This window comes from Camelus ferus, chromosome 5, assembly GCF_009834535.1.
Source record: "Camelus ferus isolate YT-003-E chromosome 5, BCGSAC_Cfer_1.0, whole genome shotgun sequence".
NCBI classification, from domain to species: domain Eukaryota; kingdom Metazoa; phylum Chordata; class Mammalia; order Artiodactyla; family Camelidae; genus Camelus; species Camelus ferus.
In genome coordinates this window covers 44,103,894-44,121,849 of record NC_045700.1, presented here as the reverse complement: position 1 = coordinate 44,121,849, position 17,956 = coordinate 44,103,894, and the positions used below count along the sequence as shown (strand labels likewise).

Sequence of the window (17,956 nt, the reverse complement as noted above, 5' to 3'; positions counted from 1 at the left end):
ACTGCGAAAGATGAATTTACACACAACACATTTCTATAAACACACAGTTATTTAACTATATAGAAAAGGGTCTGCCAACAATATCCAAACTACAAGTGTAGTTACCCAAAGGAGGAGGTGGTATTAGGGAAGGCAGAGAGGAGACTTTCATTTTATTGGAATTATCTAGCAAAATAACTACACCAGATTTGTGTGATACTTGGGTAATCTTTTATATTTGTATTTTTAAAGATAAACTTCATTACTTTTAAACTATGCTTTAGTAAACTATTTCCTTCGGAAAGCTGAGCAGAAACGTCTACAACATGACCCATGATAGCTCAAAACTCAAATATCTGAATCCCTTCTACATATAAAGCACAAGGACAGAAAACATTCATCAAGAGTCTCATTTGTACCTAGTCTATGATAGGTACTTTATGTTTTATCCCACTTAATCCTAACATCACCGTTTTTTCATGAGGAGACTGATGTTCAGAAGATAAAAATCTGGCAAACAGCATAGCGATATTTTGAGGCAAGATTCAAACTCAGATCTGCCTAACTCTAAAGCTCAAGTTTCCCTTAAAGAAAAGACAAAGCAGATATTCCTTCAATCTACTTCAGGCAAAACAACTCTACTACAAATTCTTAAGCTTTCAGATGCCCAAAGGGCCTCATTTTTATTCCAATTAGAAAATATGACAAATATATAAACTATAAAAAGTACTTTTAAACAGATTAAAAGTTTAATTATAAAATATTATTTAAAGATCAAAAAGTTTAAACTTTTCTTCAATATATAAGTTAAATATACTTTACATGCTCTAAAAGTAAGTGTTCTTGGTTACCATCACAAAAATACTGTTTTATGAGGATAGGAACTGAAATGAAGTATTTTAAAGTTGTCACCATCAAAAAGTATTTATTATGATATTCACACTGAGATATAACCTTCACAATTAAGAGACAAATGATTGTACAAATTATGTCACACACAGAAGTTGCTGAAGCAAAGAATCCAAGAGAAATAATAAAAGGAACAGAAGAGAGGACCTAAGAAAATCCGAGTAGAAACAATGGTAATAAACAAAAAAAGGCCCTATTTCAAATCCTCTATCACTTAAGAAATTACTTCTAGAAGAAATTCAAAAGCCACACACACACGTGCGTGCACGTGTGCATGCACACACACACACACACACACACACACACACACAAGGATCTCCTTCTAGCACCCTACAATAAAATACAGTGTTGATGCAATGCAGTAATGTACAATTAAAGTCTCCACTGGCTATTTAAAAGCTAATTCGAGAGCTTAAGCCGAGACAAAAATGACTGTAACTTTTTTCCTATACAGAGGAAAAAGTATCTATACTGAAGATCAGCTATCTGCATACTCTAAAATCAAATTCAATTCATAAAAATAAAGTAGAATTGTTAGCAAGACTGTTGGATACATAATACTAGATACACTAAAACAGTATGAAGGTTTTAACCTACCAAATAAATATAAACATAGAATATAGATTTTTATTGTTCTAGATCAGATCAGGATGTTCAGATTATTTTAATAAAGTGTTGTATAATATCACTAAACCATGTCATTTTGTAGTAAATAGTTTTCTAAAGTTTCTACTGACAATAGATTTTCAAAGCTCCTTTCCTGTCTGGTTGGCTGGCTTTAGCCAAGGAAGGGTCCCTGCTTGCATTCATATTCAACTCCTAGTATTCCCAGATCTCACCTTGGAGAGGCCATTCCACCACCCCCACAAAATGCCCTTAAAGAAAGCAGAATAAGCAATTTAAAACTGTATGTCTATTATCTAATCACTTCCATCTTTGACGTGTGAAGAATTAGCATTCCTACCCGCATCACTCCTTTCCCCTAGCTTCAAAATGAAGCTATTACTGTTTTAGTCAATAGTTTATATATTTTTGAAAGTCTATTTTAAATATCAGCAAGTTTCTCCATTTGTCATTATAGCAACACTGTTCTTAGAAGTAATTCTTTAAAGCTTAAAAAAAAAAAAGCAAGAATTACAGCTAACCATTTACATCAAATTTTTTAATGATTTCATTTTAATTTATTTACTTAACAAACACACATATAGTGTTACAATATGCCAGGCACTACTGCTCTAAGTTCTTAAAATATATTAACTCATTCAATCATCAAAATAACTCCAGGCATTAAGCACTATTATTACCTCCATTTTACAGGTAAGGAAACTGAGGTTTGGAAAAGTCAAGATACTTGCCTAAAGTCTCACTACTAATTGGTACAAGAGCTGAATTCAAACTCAGGCATTCTAATTTCAGAGTCAAACTCATAAGTAGCACACTAAACTGCCTGTCTAATTTGTTGACATCTCTTTAAAACTGTTAATCCAAGATGAGACTAAAAATGTTGCATCTTTGTGGGAGCCCTTTTAGGGGAGAAAAATATTACTGCAAGGTTTATATTATAAGGCATTAGATCAATTATAAGACTTCCATAAAAGAAATTATGCTTTCAAAAGGAGGATATTTGGCTTAGTTCATATGATATTATCAAATCACAATGGGTTTTCAAAGGAAAAAAGTAAACATTTAAATGTATCAATTTAGTTTTAAAAATTTCAATCATTAAATGTATAAATCAATAAAAATATGAAATTTAATGTTTATAAATATAAGGATTATATACAAATATAGCTTTTAAAAAGCAAATTTCCCTTAAAATTTATATATACTAATAAAACACAGGAATATTACAAGAAATTTATGAGAAATATTTATTATTAATAAACATTAAAACTTCAAACTAAGTCTGTTTCCCAGTACATTCTTTTCTAAAAATAATCCTTTACATATAAGGTATAACTTTATTATGAGATTAGAAAAGCAGCTACATTTCATACTCTTTCAGTAAATTATTCTAGACTTAGCTAAATTTTTTTAAACAATTTCATTGTGCATATGACAACAATTTGGATAAATTTGGGGATATCTTCATAGAAGAAATATCTCTATCTCTTTCTATCTCCCATTTTTGAAAAGAGAAATAAATTTATAAACAAGAAGTAAAAATCTAGTTGTAGTCCTTGTTCTGTCACTAAGTAATTGTGTAATCTTGACTAAATTTTTCTACTCTGGGCTTCAGTGTCCATGTCTACAAAATGAGGAATTCAAACTAGATAATTTCCACACATCTGTATAGTAGTTCTAAAACTTTAAAAATTCTATTTTTAAAAAGTTTTAAATGTTAAATCTCACCTCATCTGAAGAATCTAGTTGTCCCAATGTTCCCGTTGCACCTGCAAAACCTTTAGAAAAGAAAAACAAAAAGTTGTCCCTCATACTTGTTATATAGCTTTATGTTAAAATTATTTTGTGACATAATATCAAAAAGCTAAGTTTTGTTAAGATAACTCATTCTTACTTGGCAAAATTCAAAATTTATCTTTAATAAATTTGGGCCTAACAAGTTTAGTTTATATTTCAATAGGAAACCTCCAGTGAAACCCCAGACTTAATAATCACAAATTGTGTTTCAGAAGGGTTTCTTCTTGTCTTTAAAACATGGTTTACTAAAATACTGAGCTACTAAAGTTTTGGGCTACTCTTAAACAGCAACTGCTATATTTTTCATGAGTTAGAACCAGAACCTTTAAGTTTATTAAATTAGCCAGATTTCATTTAAGAAAAATGCACTATATTCTTTGACTAATCTTTCTTATTTCTAAATTTTTACTACTTTTACTACTTTCCTTACAAAGAAGGATACTTATTATTGAAGAAATTTAAATGATGTAAAGTTTGAAGGGTCTTTGTCTTAACACAGAAAAGTTACCATCGTTCAAATTAAGTATTTAGACAAACCTTGAACTGCCAGGGTGCTAGTGCCAGCAGATGACTCTTGTATACCATAAACAAGTTTATCCTCAGGATATGTAAGTCCAGAGCTCTTCAAAGCTATAAGGTACTTCTCATGACTTTTCTTTGCACAAGCATTTTCTCCAAGACCTAATATTTAAAATAAATTTAAAATCAGAAAAAAAATTCCATTCAAAACATAGTACAGCCATCTCAGTAACTAATGTATACATACATAAAATAGGTGAATATTCGAATGAAGGGGAAACCCTAGGATGAATAATATAAAATAGCTTTAGACAACATTTTTGTCCTCATGTTTGGCATTAACAATCTCAGAATGCACAGCATGTTTATAACAAATAATGAAATCCACTAAGTAACTGGGCACTTAAAACATGCCAGAGATTTTATACAAGGCACAGGGGGTACAAAGATTAATAAGGCATGATTCTTGCCTTCAAGGAACTTGAAAATCAGCAATAAAGTCAGGTAATATGGTAAATGACAATTATGTAGCAGACTTCACCATTTGGTTTCATAATCTATGCTTTCATAATACTGTGCAGCCAGACTTACCCAAAGCAGAGTTCTTAGGAAAGACCTGGAGAAGATAACTCCTGATTGGAATTTTCAAATGTTACGATTTAGATTACTCTTAATTTCTGTTTTGCCAAACATAAAATGTGTTTTTATAATCATGTTAAGGAATTAAAAGCATAATTTCTACAGAGCTATCAGTTAAAACAAATTTATTCCAAAAACATTGAAAGTTTAATTCTAGAACCTTCACTTTAGCATCAGCATATTAATTAATGCCAGTTTTTTCTTTTGTTTTACTTTTTAACAACCATATTATGGAGGATGGACTAATAATAAAAGAAAAACACTGATATTTGAGAGTTCTTTTAAAGAAAAAATTATTCTTTGATGGCCAAGTTACCGTGGCATTTGCCACCTCTTAAGCAGATGATATATTTAATTAAGGTTCCAATCTCTCTGATTATAAAAATATATAGTAAATGTGTTTCTTTAGTATTTGCTGAGCTTTTCTCTGTTTCTTCTCTTTGCTAGCCTCAATAATTGCAATAGAATAGTGCTGTTATGTTTTTTAAATCTCTGCCCCATCTCTCTCTGGGCTGGTTCAAAAAGAAGAAAAAAAAAAAAAAACTCCAACACAGATTAAACAGATAGGGATACACCTATCCTTCAGTTCAAGCCCAATATTAAAAACAACCACAATCAGTTTATAAAGAACAAAAGACCTCTGGAGTCCTATATAAGAAATGAATAAATGTCTCCTGAATAATAAAAACCACGTATTATCTCAATAATGATAGATGACAAATATTTCGTCAATCCCTCACAACAAGCCTGAGAAAAATGAACATATAATCACCATTTTTATAAGTGAGGAAACTGAGGCTTACAAAGATAACATGGCTAACCAATGTGTAAACAAGCAGTAATTAGAAGTGAAGCTAGATTGCAAATTTTAAACTTTTGAATCAAAACTAATGTGACTTCTAACATTACAAGTCAGCTAAAGATTTCTGTTGTTTTATTTTTTAACTTCAAGAAATAAAAATTTAAAAGAAGTGTAGAAATAAAAGAAAACAATTAATATAAGTCATTCCTAAGGATACATTCTTAAAATGATTAAGAACAACGTGCTGTTCTTTTTCCCAACAGTTGATAGTTTCTGAACAAAGAACCGTTTTCTAGGTTGAAGAAATAACAGACCTTCAGGTATAATTCTGATCTCTGTCTAGTTTCATCGCCAAAACTCAAACACAGGCTCCCATCAATTTCTCCTAGGCTGTTGCACTTGAGCTTTTTCTCTTGCCCCTTTTCCATCTATTCTTGGCAAAACAGCAAACCATCTCTCTAAAGCACATGATCATGTCACTCTTAACCCTAAAATATTTCCATGACTTTCCACTACATTCAGGATAAGAAATAAAATCTTAAATAGCAAATGAAGGCCTACCTAATCTGGACCTAGACTAATATAGTAGCCTTATTTGTGCCACTATCCCCCTACATTAACTTCATTTCAACCACAATAGTCTTTTTCAGTACCTTTAAAAAAAAGGAAGCTCATTCTCACTCATAAATATTCTCACATGCTGGTCCCTCTGCATGGAATCTAGGAGGTGCCTAGGTGTTATATTCTTTATATTGATCACATTTGGGGTTCATTAAGCATCCTAGATCTATAAATCAATGTTTTTCACCCAGTTTGGAGGGTTTTAGTCATGATTTTGTTCAAATGTTTTTTCTGCCCCATCCCTACTTTCCTCTCCTCCTGGTATTCTAATTACATGTATGTTAGATCAACTGATTCTACTAGGTCCCTGAGACTCTTGTGATTTTCTTATTCTCTAGACTGAATAATCTAATTAATCTGTCTTCAAATTCACTGTCATTCTTTTAACCTCTTCAATCTGCTGCTAAGCCCATTCAATGAATTTGTCAATTCAATTACTGCACTCTGCAATAGTTTTCAGCTCCAGAATTTCTTTTTTCATTTTTTATATTTCTTCAGTAAGATTCCTTATCTCTTCACTCATTAACACCATATTTTCCTTTAATTATCTAAACAGATTTTTCTTTAATTTCTTGAACATACTTATAATAGTTGCTTTAATGTCTTAATCTGCTAAATACAACTTCTAGGCCATTTCAAGCTCAAATTCTATTACTGTCCCTTTCCTTGGTTATAGTTCATAATTTCTTATATTCCTGCATGTCAAATAGTTTTTATTGTATACTGGACGTTCTAATGACACATTATCAAAGATCCTGGATTCTGTTTTCTTTCTTTGAAGAGTATTAATTTTAATTCTAAGAGGACATTCAATGAACAGCCTGATCACCTAGAACGCATAAAGGCTTCATCTTATACTTTGTAAGGGGTAGATTTATGGAAAGCCTAAAGTTCTTAAAAGACTCTGTAAAATGACAGGAATAGTCTCCAAATTCTAGGCTTCACTAAGGCTAACCCTGAGTAGAACTTACTCTAAGGTTTGGATTTTTGCTGTCTCAGCTTGATGCCTAGGGTATTAATAAGGTCTCTCCAGTCTGCTTGAGCTGAAACTCCAATGTCTTCCAACACTGCCTAGCCTCTAATATCTCTGTTTTATTTATCTCTAATATCTGCTCTTAATCCCACATCAGTAACCCCATAGCACTCTCTAGTGAGCCTGAGGTAGTCTCATCCTGTACATGTGCATCTCAGCCCTCAGTCAAACACTTTCAGGAGTCCCTCATACATCTGTTCCACTACCCCTTGGTATTCTGCCCCAAAGATTCCAGTCTCAAACTGCTTCAGCTGCCGTAAACTGTGATCTCTGCCTCCTTAGCTCAGCTGGACTATCATGCTCTGCTTCAGTGCCAGCCCTCTGCACTACACTCAGGAAGTTGTCCCCAGATAGAGAGTCAGAGAATCGTGAGGCTCATCTCATGCTTTTCCTTTCTCTCAAAGGTTTACAGTCTTGTGTTGCCTGTTGTCCAATGTCCGAAAACAGCTGCCTCACATTTTTTTCCAGTTTTATGTTATTTATGACATAAGGGCTAGTCCAGTAGTCAGAAGCAGAAAATGCATCACCACAGAACTCACCTCTCCCTCTAGCTAAATGATTTTCTCTCAAGCGTTAGGTTTTACTTTAAACGTCACTTCCTCAGTGAAGCTTCCCCACATTCTCCATCAGTGGAATCAGGTCTCCCTTTCAGAAACACTTGTCTTATCCTATCACAGTATTTACTACAGTTTATAATTATACAATTTTTTGGTTTGGGGATTTTGTTAATGTCACCTCACTCACTAGACCATAAGCTTTAAAATGGCAGGGATAGGAATACCTGGTTTATTACTCACCTTACCCATCCCAAGCTCTAACACCTAGCCCAAAGCCAAGCACACAGTGGTTCCTTAATAAGTATTTGGTAAAGAAATAAATACATCAGGTAAGACTATCTCTAACACATGGGTAACAATACACGTAAGAATTTACCACTGTAAAGAAAGATGATAAACTTCAATTCCTAAAACATGCTGTTCATGAGGCAGCAAAAAGAACACTTTAAAATATTTATGAAAAGATTTTAAAACAATCGATATATTTATCACACTGTAAATTTGAACTTAGCTAAACCAAAGGTGTAAAAACTAAAGTATTTTATATAACAGTATATGATGTACAAACATACTCAACAATTCTGAGTTTTGTAACTTAAATTCTACATTACTATAAAATCCTAAGCCACACAACACAAAAGTTTAGAATACCAAAAATGAAGACAGAGAAGTGATTGTTGTTACTGTTTGGAGAAGAGGAGATGGATTATAATTATGAATACATCACACCAAACTTAGGAGACCTGGGTTCTAGTCCCGACTCTAAAATAAGTTAGTTGTGAGGTTTTTGAAGTGGTCATTTAATTTTTATGAGGTTCAGTTTCTCCATTGATAAAATAAGAAGTATTCTTAATAACTTAAAGCTTTCACAGTCTATTAAAAAAAAATCTACATTTTACTTTTAAGTTCTAAAATACACAATTTCTTATAATTATAGTAATGTAAGTAAATTTTAACTTTCTTCTCTTCTAACATTTTACTCACCAGAAGTCAGATCTTTGTAGTTTTGTTGGTTTGTCAAAACCTGAGTAAGAACAGACCGCATTGCTCCTCCCATTTTAGTCAGATCTTCTAAAAAGGAAATTTGAGGTTCCAAAAGCTGAAGGACTTTGTTAAGGTCTTTTTCTGATGGTACATCAGCTGCTAAAAAACATATAATTAACTTTCTTTAAAATATTTTGCTAAGAAACAATATTTTATATATTTTTTTAATTATAATGACTTAGATGACAGTCTAAGTCCTTTGTAATCAAAAAGTTAAAATAAGGCAGGTAGAGATATAGGTCAGTGATAGAGCACATGCTTGGCATGCACAAGGTCCTGGGTTCAATTCCCAGTGTTTCTACTGAGGAAAAAAAATTTTTTTTAATTTTTTTTTTAAAGTTAACATAAGAACTCTGTTTAGAAAGCAGGCATCCCTCCACCCACACACCCAGCCTAGGGCAGCAGACTTGTTCAGGAATTCAGTCCTCTGAGAAAATGGTGACAGGGAAAAACGCTGACTTGATAAGGTTTTAAGCACCTAGCTTGTGTAAGAAGTATTCAATTTGAGGGTCCTGTACTTCCAGATATATACATGTAATCATAAGGTTAATTCAAAATTAGACAGTGTTTAGGAAAAAAATTAAGATTACCCCCTAAAATAAAACATGGCAGAAATCAAATATATTAAGAGTAATATAAGAATATCAGAACAAAATTATGTCACCTCTAAATTTAAACCTGTGTAGCAAATAACCCATCCTCTCATATTCTAAAAATAGAGACTCATGTTAGTTGAAGGTCAAAGCAAATAAAATGAAAAATAACTTGTTTTCATAAATATGGATGTTTTTACTAAAACAGTTCTAAAATACCAGGCAAGATATTGCTAGCGGAAGAAGAGAGAAGAAACTTGGGCAGCAACTGAAGAAGAATATTTAAGAGGCAAAGAAAAAAAGACGTTTTAGAGAAATTGAGGTCTAAAAGGAAGAAGTGAATAGAGAGATTTAGAGCTTAGCCATAACTGGTTAAAAGAAGAATCATATAAGGGAGCTAATAGGGGGCCTGCATATCGAAGAAAAGGGACATCAATTTCATTCAACATTTATTCACCATGTATAATGTATAATATGATAGGCATTGAGAAGCAAAACTAAATAAGATACAGTTCCTACCTGCAAGGAACTCACAGCCTAGTTCAAAGATAATCTGTGAATGAAATTCTAGATAACTCTTGAGTCCTGGGATCCAAACCAAAAAACCTTACTTTCTCAGTGAAAAACCAAAATTCCTCTTTATAGTCTCCCAAATGATACACGTAGTAACATAGCAGATATTTAATTAACATTTTTCTTTGTTTCCAAAAGCTCTAACACAAGCTCTGACACTGGTCTAAGGATGGTAGGGTGAAATGAGAAATAGAACTCAAGGTAACTGTCAAACTACAAAATTATCTGAGCTTCCATTACCTCAGATTAGATGATTTCAAGTCCTTTCTTTAATTTTAAACAGTGATCTCTACACAAAGTAATGCAGTCATTTATTTTTGCATAGACAAAAGAAATTAATGTTGACCACAAGTGGTAATACAGAGAGGAAAATTTCATGAACCTAAGTTCATGAAGATCATCATAAGACAAAAAAAAAAATGCTTCCATTCATTCCTTTATGCTTTCAGCTAATGGTAACAGATAGTTATCAAAGCTATGTACTCATGTCATCCACCTTGTATAACTGCTAAATGTCACCAAAGGAAAATATTAATATAATATACCCTAGTGTGAACTGCTCTTTGATTAAACTAATGGTAAGCTTTAAGGATCTCATAATAAATAATTTCTACCTATTACTTTTCTAAAATAGGACACTCATAATATAATATGTAAATTCCCCAAAAGTCTGTTAACTAGTACATGAGAAATAAGATGGAAGACAAGTTCAATAACCCAGTCGATCTCCAGTTCCTTTACTCCAAAGAAAGAGTACTTTGGGATTAAGTCAAAATATTTCTTTCTATATTTGAAGACATATACTCCAAGAGGAGTAGAAATACTTGACAAAAGATAGTACATTTTGCTTGAAGTGTATAAACAAGGAAGCATATATTTGCTCACTATGCAGATAACATGGTAGTTTTAGAAACGATGAAGTTTTTTTTCAAATGTTTAGGATGGAGGATAAACAGAAGATAAAAATATGTGCCATAATTGCAAATTGGATTTAAGATTATTTATAGTATTAAATAATTTAAAACCTACAAAAGTAATAAAAATGCAGTCCCTTAAATGATAAAAACAAAAGCATCATTAGAAAGGTAAAAGATATCACAAAAAGTTAATAAATTTGTTTCATACCACTAATTGATATCTGAAATTCACAATGTCAGTCTGAGAACTTTAACAGACAATATCTAAATCCAAAATACTTAACTAAAGCATATTAATCAAGACTGTGACTAAATCTTAAATGGTAAGAAGAATAGCTTTAATTTGCATGTTTCTTTTCTCTTTCCAATACCGTCAGGATGCCTACACCAATACATTATACTAGTAATGTGAGAGTGAGCAATTTGGCAATTTGACCCTCTCACAAGTTGTTATATATGGTGGGGAATAAAAATACACAGACCTCTACAAAAGAGAGACAGAGAGACAGAGAGGGTAGGAAAGTAGGGCAAGGGAGGGAAAGAAATTGGTAAAATAGTAGTTTATCTTCTAAAAATCTAAGTTAAAGTCAAACATTTCCAGGCCTTCTTAATTCTGCTCTCTATCATAATATAATCACAAATAAAGTCACTTTAACCCCATAAAATGATTATTTCCTCATCTGCAAAAGGCCAAGTAAGTTTGATCAAGTAAGTCTGATCCCAGGAGCAGAGACTGCCAAACTATGTCTACTACAAAGTATCTATGCGATTATATAATTGATATTTAGTGTGTTTTTATTTAGTCTCTGTATTTCACAGTCATTGCATAAAAAATATTAAGTAAACAAAATGATCTCTGAAAAAATTCACCTCATTATTAATGCTAAACTTTGTTCACTGGGAACTTTAAAATTTGAGTACTAATGAAAAGTGGATTAAACATACCTGGTTCATTATAGCCTTCTCTTAAATATTGAATAAGGCAAAAAATAAATCTTGGAAGAACAAATTCAGACATCATCAGTAAGTCTTTGGGGACACAGGGAATATTTGAACTTGATTTAATTTGATGCCTTTTGCAAAACCTGTAATATGAAAGAGAAAAGAAAATTAACAGTGACATCTAATCTGCCAAGAATGTATGACTTCTATTTTCAGTATTCATAAAGAGAATGTGGGCCAATACCAAAGCCAATATATTACTCCCTTAAGACTTTTAAGGCACCAAGTTAAAAGAATATAGTTTTAATTGGTCTTTAAAAAAAAAAGGCACTGAGGAAGACTTTTTCCTAATAAAAGGCCATACTAAAGTCCAACTAGAATACAAAAAGAAAATCTCATTACAAGGTTTATATTTTTTAACTGCAATTTGTTACTTTCAAGTACTACATTACTACTTTTACCCTTTATAAGCCATTAAGTATAAATTGTTCATTTTCGAAGAATCTGCATTTTCCTCTCCTTAACTATTTCAAACTTATTGCATTAATAGATATGTGATATAAATACTTAAAGCTTATTTGAAAATTTTACATACTTAAGTATAGATATTCCTTCTAATCTTGTTTGTGCTTACTTTAAAATATGATTGGTATATGTGAGTAAAAATGAAGCAAACTATTTTATATGCAGAATCCAAATTAATTACAAATAACATATTTTGTGACCAAACACAAAATAACCACACTAAACATACAACATACTTAGAATCAAACTTGCTACGATGAGTAAAGGAATCACTTTTAGCTGAAAAACATAAAAGATCTGAATAAAGAAAAACTACAATTCCCAAATGGAAAAAGACTTTTATTATTTAAGAAAAGTCAATTCCACCAAACTCAATGCCATTATATTTAAATCCCAACAGGACTAACCACAAACCAATTCTAAAGTTCAAATGGAAGAACATATGTATTTAAAAAATCAGTAAATTTAAAAAAAAAATTTATGATAGTGACCTAGACTTTAAAACACAGTACAAAGCAAATATAATTAAAACTCTGTGATATTGTGATAACATCAACGGACCACAATGGAGTCTAGAAACAGCCTATGTAAATTTGTGAATTTAATATAATAAATGTGGCATTTCAGTCAATGTGGAGGGGTAGAAGACTTTTAATAAATTGCCATAGGACAATTGATAACATACAGGAAACAAATTTGATCCTTATTTTACACCATATACAAAATATATCCCACACAGATCAAAAATCAAATGTGAAAAAAGTTACCAGGAAGAAAATAAACTATTCCCCTAAAGTATCTCAAGGTACAGCAGTCTAAGTGGGTAAGATTTGAAAACAAGAGCTATAAAAGAAAGATAAAAATTGGCTACATAAATCAAAAGCTTCTATGCAGTAAACAAACACAAACCAGAAAAAATGTTTACAACTGATAAAACAGATAAAAGATTAATATCTATGATTTGTGAACTCTTGAAAGTGGATTAAGAAAAGAAAACAATTCAATAGAAAAATCATGAACAATTCACAAAAAAAGTGAATGACCAACAAACATGAAAAGATGCTCAAGTTCCCTAAAAATCAGAGCAATGAAGTTTGTTAAAATAAAAAAGAGTAATTAGGAAAATCACCATGTGTGATACCTACTGAAATAACTGACCTATGCAATCGAGCCATGAAAGGAAGGCTTCAGGGGAAATTTTCCACTTAGATATCAGACTGTTACATCCTACCAATCTTAGTATCACCAGAAGTGAAAAAAATTCAGATGCTGTGATGCTTGTGAAGCATACAGTACCATTTATAGTTTTTACCCAACAAGTTGAACTTGAATGACATCAAGTCTCTAGAGCTAACTTCCATTTATAAGAAACATATGAGATAAAGGAACAAGTTAAATAACACCACAACAAAAAAGCGATTAGACAAATCATGAATGTAGAACATTATACAGGACAACTGACTCAAGTTTCTGCAACCTGTCAGTGGCAGAGAGAAAAAGGAGGTAGAAGGGTTGCTCATTAAAGAGGCCTGAGAGACCCAATAACCACATATAATATGTGAACTGATTCTAACAAACCAACTTAAAGAAAAGCATTCTTTAGACAATCGGAGAAGTACAATTAAGAACTGGGTACTATTTCATTAAATAATTTTATTAGGCAAGATAATAGCATTGTGGTTATGTAAGAAAATGTTCATGGATATTTGATAATATTAAGGAATTATTTTTTTGCAGGTATGACAATGGCATTGTGGTTATCACTGAAAAGCAAAGTCTTATCTTTTAGATATCTCTATATAAATATTTACAAATGAAATGCTACAATGTATGGGACTTGCTTCAAGAGTGAAGGGAAGTAAGTGGGAGTATACCAAACCCAGCGTGAGCTGCTAACTGTTGAAACTGGGAGACTGAGAAGGGGTTTTGTTACATTACATCCATTAAGCAGAATATGGGCCAATATCAAAGCCAATAATGTACCACTCCTTTCAGATTATTAAGGCACCAAGTCAAAAGAATGTAGTTTTAATTGGTCTTTAAATAAAAAATGTTACCAAAGGAGTTTTTTCCTAATAAAAAGGCAAACTAATTGGGTTAACTCATTTCTTTTAAATACGTTTGAAATTTTCTGTACTAAAAAGCTTAAAAAAAGGTTAAAGAAAGGAATTATTCCTATTGGTTAAAGATGAGTACTGAAGAACATCAAGGAGAGCTCACGTGTTTGGGATTTGTGTCAAAATACACCAACAAAAGAGAAAAAAGAGGCAAATGTGGCAGAAATCTTGATAAATGTTGAGTTCAGTGTTGGGTATATGGAGGTTCAATGTTCTGTTGTCTTCTACTTTGTGTATGGTTGAAAATTTTGATAACACAAAAATGTTTTTTCATCTTGCAGATTAGGGAAGATTCACTTTAATAATTCATTGTTGTAAAGCATGCTCAGAAATTTTTGTTATCATATACATGGAAGTGTAAATAGATCCAGTTTTGTGTGACATTTTGACAATATCTATTAAAACTTTAAGTGTTCATAACCCTAGCTTAGCATTTCTATTTCTAGGAATTTATTATATAGAAATATTCCTAAAGTTTGCAAGAATATATTTACAGAGATGTTCATTGCACCACAGTTGGCAATGCAAAAAAGTTAGAAACAACTCATGCGTTCAGTAATAGAATGAAGATTAACCAAATTAAGGTAGATAATAAAACACTTTGCATTTTGTTAAAAAGAATGAGGTAGATCAATAAGTGCTGAAGTAGAACTATGTCTAAAACAAGTGAGAAAGCAATTACATATCATCTATACATTATAATCTCTTTTATAAATAAAATTTTTGGACAAAGAATAGGAAAGAAAATGTTAATATATGTAAGGAGAAAAATATTTAGAGAAATGTATACCAAATTTGGTGGAAATTAACTGAAAGTAAGATACAGCATAATTTTACTTTCTACATTAATTCTACCTATGAAGTTTGAATACTGTATAACAAACATATGTATAACTTTGTAATTAAAAGAGAAAAACATACTCCAAAAACAAACAAGCAATAAATTATGCTATTCATTTGGCTTTTGTTTCACAGTTTGAACATAAATTCATTAATTCTTAACCTTTTTTGGCTCATGGACTCCTTTCAGAATCTAATGAAAGTTATAGCTCTTTCTTAAAAATATATATATACAAACAGAAAATAAAACATTCAGAGTGTTCACACACTACTGAAGTCTATCCACCCTTAAGGCAGAGCTTCCAAATGTCAGGTCTTTAGATTACAGTGTAGAGATATGAATTTCCTCAGTTCTCAGGCAGGCAGACAGGCAGGGTCTGAGCAGCCTCCTCAGTTCCCTCTGTGTCTGATCCAAATATCATTTCCATGTTTATCACATTATGAAAAAGGTTAGGAAGTATTACACCTTAAAGTCCAAACCTTTATTAAAGGGAAATATGAATTTAAGAACGTCTTTCAGATGGGGTACACAAAATCTAAGTAAAGCAAAGAAACTTTAAAAACCCTACTGTTCTATTTTAAAAGGTTTTAATGATTAAAATTAAAATAAAAAATAAAAGAATCTGGCCTGTGTAACAGGTTAGAAAACCAGTGGTGATCTAAGATAATTTAACTCAAGTGCCTTCAAGCATAAATGTGAAGGAAAGAAAACAGATGAAAGCCAGAAGAGAAGAAAGGAAAAAAATACTGGGGCACAAAGACTAAAGAATGTAATGAAAGGCTTAACAGATGAAAAAGCAGGAAGATAGAAAGGACTGGATAAACGAGGGCACAATAAGCTCTCTTAGACACTTTCTGTGTAGGAAAGAAATGAATTCAAAAGAGCTACTTGAACACAGTGTCACATGGCTTCAAGAAATGACATTTCAACCTGGAACTAAGTCGAAGAAACAGCAAGAATGGTCTAAGCAACCTAGGGACTGGGGTTACAGGAATTAACTATAAAATACTGTAAGACTGACAAACAAACTTGGTTTTTGTATTTTAGGCTGAGAAATAGTGTGGAACCTAAAGCATCTTACATATTACATAGGAAGTGCTCAATAAAGGCTTGGTGAAACAAAGACTTAATTCACTCATGATGAAAAAGAATATGAAAATGAATATATGTGTATTCATGTATGGCTGAAGAATTGTGCTGTACACTGGAAATTGATACAATATTGTAAACTGACTATAACTCAATTTTTTAAAAATCTGGGGGAAAAAAGGACTCAATTCAATAGCAGAACTCTAAAAAATTATTTCAAGGGCATCCAATTACAGAAAAAACAGAAACTCATTTAAAAATCCCAATTTTTCAAATACGTTTTTAAGAACCACTATATGCCTGGCACTTAGGCCTTAGGACTACAGGGGCCTTGCTCTCATGAAGCTAACTATTGTGGGGGGAGGGGAAGCAGTGCAGAGGAGAGAGAAACAAAAAATAAATACGAATAATAAGTTCTACAAAATAATATCACAGCATAATTTAAAGAATGTGTCCATTAGGCTGCTTTACATTGGGTTTGTCACAGAAGGCCTTTCTTAAAGGTGATATTTAGGCTACAGACGAATGAAATGAAGCAGCTAGGCTAAGCAGGCAAAGTTCAGTGGGTAGAGCATATTGCCAAGAGGTATGACAAAAGCAACTGCATAAACACAGGTACTCCTCAAAAGAACAGAAAGAGGGCTTTTTAGACAACTAGCATGGCTCCAAAGGAAAAAACGGCAGGAAGTAATGTGTTTACATTAGTAGTTCACAGGTCACAGATACTTTTTTCAAGGAACCCAATGATTTTGAATGATTAAGAAAGTTAAATATTCCTTAGAGAAGGAGGATGTTATGGCAATAAACAGAATGGTCAAACAGAACTACAGAAACAGTTGATAAAATGATCTCTCCAAATTTTATTTTACACCAACTTTTTAAAATTTTTCATTGAAGTATAACTGACAGAAAATTGCCCAAAACTCAAGTATGCAGCTCAATAAAGTATCACAAACTGAACACACCCATGTAAGCACCCACCAGATCAAGCAACAAAACATTACCAGCATCCCAGAAACCCTCACTGTGATTCCTTAGATATAGAATTTAAATGACTAAAAGCAGAGTTCCCATATTGTGAGAGAAAGAGAGGGGGCTGGATAGGACAGGAGGGGAGGGGATAGGACAGAAAGAAGGGAAGAAAGAAAAAGAAACAGATGATTCAGGTTGTCCATTTGCAGATTACTGAGATTTGGTTGTAGGTAGAAGGGAAAGGAGAGGCCAACTGAAATAACTCAACCACATATTTCAAAAATTAGAAAAGCATGTGAGATAAACTCCCTTAAAAATTAGCCTGCAGCACATACATTCCATTCCCAACTTAGCACAAATAACATACATATACATGATTTTGCATATAATTTAAGGTAATTCATAAAGATTCCTGGAGAGTCACACATCCCAAATTAAAAGCTCCTGAAATAATCTGTTCTCTTCACTCTACAGATAGGGGAGTATCAGAAACACTAAATGATATACCTAACTAATCAAATTAAGACTCCTGAAGATCACAAAAGGCATATCATAAAGATATATAGTTTCCTACTAATCCATGTATTTAATATGACCCCAGTAAAAATGTCAATAAGGAATAAAATAACAACAATGAAAATAGAGCAGTTTTATCAGATATTAAAACTTATTTTACAGTTAAAATAATCAAGACAGTGTTGTATCCAGCCTTTAGGAAGCTTACATTCTAGAGAGTAGAGACAGACATAATGATAAATGCAATTAAATAAACTATAGAGTAAAAAAGGGGAGTTTCTTGCATCATTGCTCTAGATATACATTTCCACTTCTCTAATATGGATGGTTTGATTAAGATATAAATT

The 17,956-nt window shown here is 32.1% G+C and overlaps 1 protein-coding gene across 1 annotated transcript in view; it reads right to left on the bottom strand.

Moving 5' to 3' along the window:
* Window positions 1-17,956, bottom strand: part of UBR3 (ubiquitin protein ligase E3 component n-recognin 3) — a 185,355-nt gene that overhangs the window by 148,265 nt on the left and 19,134 nt on the right. The window contains 4 exon segments of the mRNA XM_032479658.1: window positions 3,241-3,290; window positions 3,847-3,990; window positions 8,465-8,623; window positions 11,553-11,692. Coding sequence (XP_032335549.1) covers window positions 3,241-3,290; window positions 3,847-3,990; window positions 8,465-8,623; window positions 11,553-11,692 — 493 coding nt within the window.